Source organism: Orycteropus afer, unplaced genomic scaffold (assembly GCF_000298275.1).
Source record: "Orycteropus afer afer isolate SDZICR_OR568_19922 unplaced genomic scaffold, OryAfe1.0 scaffold00037, whole genome shotgun sequence".
NCBI classification, from domain to species: domain Eukaryota; kingdom Metazoa; phylum Chordata; class Mammalia; order Tubulidentata; family Orycteropodidae; genus Orycteropus; species Orycteropus afer.
The window spans coordinates 15,146,043-15,151,473 of NW_006921624.1; the positions used below are offsets into that span (position 1 = coordinate 15,146,043).

Here is a 5,431-nt window from a genome sequence, read left to right on the forward strand (position 1 = left end):
TTGGAGACCTCTCGTATCACCCCCACCTCGGTCCCTGTGGCTGACTGTTCCTCTGTCTGGCTTCCTGGCTTTTAATCCCCTTTCTCCTGCTTTTCCATCCTGCTGCTTTGGGTGTCCCTGAGTTGTCTCTCCTCACCTGTAACCCTGTTGTGGGAGTACACAAAGCAAAATGTACACCAATTCAGCAGTTTCTCCAGGTCCAACTCAGTGACTTTGCTGACATTCTTCAAGTTGTGCAACCACACTCCCCTCCTTTTCTGAGCCATTCCTTCCCTATTAACATACACTCACTGCCCCCTGAGGATCCTGTCTAATTTTTTGAGTTGCTGGCCACATACTGTTTAAACTGTGAATTGTGCTCCAGGTTCAATTAAATTTAAAAAGGTAATATAAGAATAATGAAACAAACGGTTTTTGTGAGCTAGCAGGAATTGAGTCCAACTGTAAGAGGAAGTTGAACTGATTTGAGGGAACCAAGGGTATAATAAAACATTAAATAACAAACAAAACAGCTCTTACGTTCATGACTTGTTCCTCCAAAAAACTTGCTGGATAGGTCAGCTTTAAAAGATACATAAATCAGTCTCAGAAAGGTTTCCTCTGAAGTTAGAAGGAAAGGGTGGGTCCAAGTGAGCTGTTGTCTGTTTCTGTAAATAAAATTTCATTAGAACCCAGCCATGCTTATTTGTTTCTGTGTTGTTGATGGCTGTTTTTGTGCTACGGCAGTACAGACGTGTGGTTGTGATGGACCTCATGGCCTGTGAAGTCCCAAATATTTACCATACTGTTTGGTCCTTTATGGAACAAGTTTGTTGGCCCCTCGGCTAGAGGACAGAGATCCCTTTCAAATTTCAAATTATTTAATTAAAAAGAATCTAGGAAGGCTTCTGTGGATTCATCAAACATCCACATTCCATCTCCTCAATGGGTGACTAACATTATTCACATGAGTCATTGACAATTAGCTTGAGCTGTTCCTGACACAATATTAGCCCTACTCCCGGATGAGGCTTTAGCACTAATTCCATTGTGTTTCCCGGTAACTCACAAGTAACCAGTTCTCTGGTTATCACTGATGTAAAAACCTCCTGCTCTGACTTTCCTGAAAAAAGCAAGAGGGTGGCAGAGCTGGAAAAGTGGGATTCTGCTGCTCGTGTGTCCCCATGCCCATGACAAGACCCTCTGAAGGAGCCCTGATGGCACAGTGATTCAAGTGCTCAGCTGTTAGCCAAAAGGTGGAGGGTTCCAACTCACCAGCTACTCTGCGGGAGAAAGATGGGGCAGTCTGACTCCGTAAAGATGTACAGCCTTGAACATCCTATGGGGGAGACGCTTCTACTTGTCCTATATAAGGTTGCTATGAGTCAGAATCAACTCAACGCCAGTGGGTGCCCCCCCATCTTCAAATAAGATGGATTTCCAGAGTGAGTTACTGTGTTTCTCTGGTGGTTTCATATTTACCTGGCACATGACTATGTGAGTCCATATCCTCTAGTCTGAGAGGCACAGTGAAAGGAAAAGAACCCGGGGGAAATACATCAGCAAGCTTTTGTCACGGAATATTGGTTCCCAAGTCCATACCACGGAAGGAGAAAATTAGAGAGAGCCAGTCTGGGTTACTGACTGTGGTGCAGATTGATAACCCTTTGTGTGCTGTCTCCATGTGTCAACAGACAAAAATGAGTGCCAGTTCGGAGCCACCGTGGTCTGTGGGAACCACACATCTTGCCATAACACACTTGGAGGCTTCTACTGCGTTTGCCTGGAAGGATACCGAGCCACGAACAACAACAAGACATTCATTCCCAATGATGGCACCTTTTGTACAGGTATTCAAGAAGCAGGCTCAGCTGTGTGACTTGGTGATGGAAGGACAGTATTGGGAGGGGAGAAGGGAGAGGCCAGGGCTGAGACAGGCTGGGATTTAAGGCAGGCTCTCCTTTAAGAATAACCATGAGGTAAATTTGGACATGGACTGAGAATTAGTAAATAGTAGACACTTAGTGTTAATTTTGTTAGATGGGATAATGGTTTTGTTGTATGTAGGATAATACTCTCATTTTGGAAGATGCATGCTGATGTATTTGGGGTGTTGTGAAGTATTATTATGCCTGTAAGTTACTTTGAAATGTGTATGTGTGTGTGTGTGTATGTGTACATATACATATATACAGACACAGATAGGGCAAAATGTGAATACTCGTTGGATCTTTGGGAGCTCTGGTGGTGTAGTGCCTAAGGCATTTGACTGCTAACCAGAAGGCTGATGATTCAAACTCACCAGCCGCTCCTCAGAAGGAAGTTGGGCAATCTACTTCCGTAGTGATATTGCCTTGGAAACCCAAGCAGGGGTCACTATGAGTTGGGTCCGACTTGACGGCTCGACGGCAGTGAGTTTGGTTTAGTTTGGTCGGATCTTTGGGGATGGGTACATGAGAGTTCACTGTAATAGTCACTTTCTGGGTCTGTCTGGCTGAACATTTTTGTCATGAACAGTAAGAGACGTTCCAGAGACGGCATACCATCTGCAGGCTCCTGTCACCCTAGGTGGGGTATCTTTGGGGTGACTTGGCTCTCACCAGCTCTGTGCCACTAAGGGCCCAGGTGGTGGGCCTGTGATAGCTCCTTATATGGGGTCCGAGTGCTGTCGGAAGAGTTGGCTTGCTTCTTATAGGAAGATGCTGAGGGAGGAGTGTGAGCCTCGTGGACCTTGGTAGCTCCGCAGGTCAGATTTCTGGGCAGATTTTAGCCAAATAAAGCCAGTTGCTGTTGAATTGATTCCTCTATGTGTTGACTCCATTGTGCCAGAGTAGAACTGTGCTCTGCAGGGTTTTCCATGGCTGGGATTTTGGAAGTAGATCAGTTGGCAGCCCTTTTTTTCCAGGTGTCTTTGGGTAGACTCAGACCTTCAACCTTTTGGTTAGCAGCTGAGCATGTTAACTGGTAGTACCACCCAGGGACTCTAGCTGTCACAAGAGGTAGATAAACCCCTCGTCACTTTCAGTGTTCTCTTTTATCTGAACTCTTACTTACAAAGCATGCCATGATAACATAAGGAGCCCTGGTGGTGCAGTGGTTAAACACTCAGCTGTGAACCAAAAGGTTCGAACCCACCAGCCACTCCACAGGAGAACAATGTGGCTGTCTGCTTCAGTAAAGATTTACAGCCTTGGAAACCCTATGGGGGCAGTTCGACTCTGTCCAAAGGGCTGCTATATGTCACAATTGACTTGGTGGTAGTGGTTTTTTCTTTCTTTTGTGGTGGCCATGATAATATAGCTCTTTGGTTTTCTAAGAAAATTTCTGAACAGTAATGAAGAGAAAACACAGGAAAAGACTCCTGGTACTCAGATGATTTTGCATAGACTGAATGACTCTGCTTCAAAGCTCAGTGATATTGAAAGGTTTTTGAAGAAAAGAAAGGGAGAGGAGAATATGTTTTATCTTCTTAGTCGCCAGGAGCCATGTGTTGTGATGCTCTGATTCATTCTCCTTCTTGACCTGTACCCAGGTAAAATTTCTCAAAGGGTACATTTTATTTATTCTTGGCTTGAATGAACACATTCCCTCAGAGAGGATACTTCATGATAGTGTGTTGTTTTAGCTAGCAAATTACTTGCTACATGGTTGCAGAAGTACAATACTGCAGAATTAAATTAAGCAGGTTAAAAAAAAAAAGTTACCTATTGAAATAAAAACAACCTTACAAGATGATGATCTAGTGTTCAGTTCCTTCAGTTTGTGTTTCTGGAGCACATCCTACATTCCAAGGCAGTGCTAGTGGGAGAGGATAGGCGAATGGCTAATTTCAGTATAAAGTGTTAGCAAGGGGTGCTTCCCAGATTCCAGGGGGGAATCCTTCTCTTGGAAGTGGGGACGGGATCAGCAGACACTTTCTGGAGCTTCTGATACCTGAAATTGCATGTTCAAGGCTATGGGAATTTCCCACGAAAAACTTTTATAATTACATATGTAAGTATAGTTCCCAAGACTGCATTACACTCTTTAAAGGTTAAGAAGAAGAAGAAGGAATAATTATATCATGCAGCGGTCAGATAGTCAGCCTGTTAAGGACCAGTCTTCCTGGAACAAAATCCTGATCTAGGCACTGTTTCTATTTATTGTATTTCTTGCCATTATTTTGTAACCTCTCTCCCTTTTTGCTTTTTTCCCAATTGAGATATAATCCATATATTAGAATATTTGTCTTTTTAAAGTGTACAATTCAGTGATTTTTAGTGTATTTGCAAAGTTGTGCAACCATCACCACTATTAAATTTTAGAACATTTCTATCACTCCAAAAAGAAACTCCATACTCATTGACCACCACTCATCTGTCAGTTTGTCATACTGTGGTGGCTTGCATGTTCCTATGAGGCTGGAAGCTACACTGCTGGTATTTCGAATACCAGCAGGGTCACCCGTGGTGGGCAGTTTTCAGCAGAGCTTCCAGACCAAGACAGGGCAGGAAGAAAGGTCTGGTGATTGACTTCTGAACACCAGCTAATTACAAACCCTATGGATCTCAGAATATTGTCCACGGCTTCAACTTGCTTCCTTTGGATTCATCATCCGAAGGAACCAATTACTGGTGAAGGATATCATGTTTGCACAGGTGAGGGAAACCCTTAGTGAGATGTGTTGACACAATGGCTACAACAGTGGACTCAAACATACCACTCATCATGAACATGGTGCACATTCTAGCAGGATTCCTTCTGTTGTGCCTGGGATCACCATGACAAAGCTGACTTGATGGCAACTAATGGTGACAACTCTCATTAGCAGTCACTCCCCATGGCTTTTCCTTTTGTGATTTCCAGTTATCATTTTGTAAAAGATGATTAGCAACCTTTCTGGATGATACTGAATTTTGTTTAGAATCATAGTTGCCAGAGAAACACCAGTGGACGGAGGCTTAACAAGTGTTGGTGTATCAGCAGTTATCCAGTGTTTGTCTGGAACCAGAGGATGTGAATCCTAGTTACTGGATTCTGAGGAATTGTGAACCAAGGTCTTTGTTGTACTGTGCAGAGTTGAAGTCAAGCTTGGGAGCCGGTGTAGGTTGGCCTCCATGGATGTTACCAATGATGGATGAGGGTTGAGTTGCAGGGGTTCTGGTGTTGGATGACTCCACGCATTCTAGAGAAACTACAAATGTACTGGTCTCAAGCTGTGCCCCCGAATGACTCCCAGGGATCACGGGAACTTGACCAGAAGCCACAACTCAGGGGAAGAAGCTCCATGGCACTCCCAGTGTTAGAGAATTTTGACTTGGGTGAGTTGACAGTAAGTGGAGAGAAATAAGAATGATGTTAGAAACAGGTTCTGACATGTCATCTTCCCACCCACATGTCTCCAATTAGGCATGGTCCTAGAAGGGGCTCCTGAAACTGAAAAGTACTTTTTTCTGAGTCCTTGACTTCCTTG

General features: G+C 43.9%; 1 protein-coding gene across 1 annotated transcript in view; it reads left to right on the forward strand.

Annotated features, from left to right (window-relative positions):
• SUSD1 (sushi domain containing 1) overlaps positions 1–5,431 on the forward strand; it is a 121,267-nt gene that overhangs the window by 5,903 nt on the left and 109,933 nt on the right. The window contains exon 3 of the mRNA XM_007936768.2: positions 1,674–1,829. Coding sequence (XP_007934959.2) covers positions 1,674–1,829 — 156 coding nt within the window. The remainder of the gene's footprint in view (positions 1–1,673; positions 1,830–5,431) is intronic.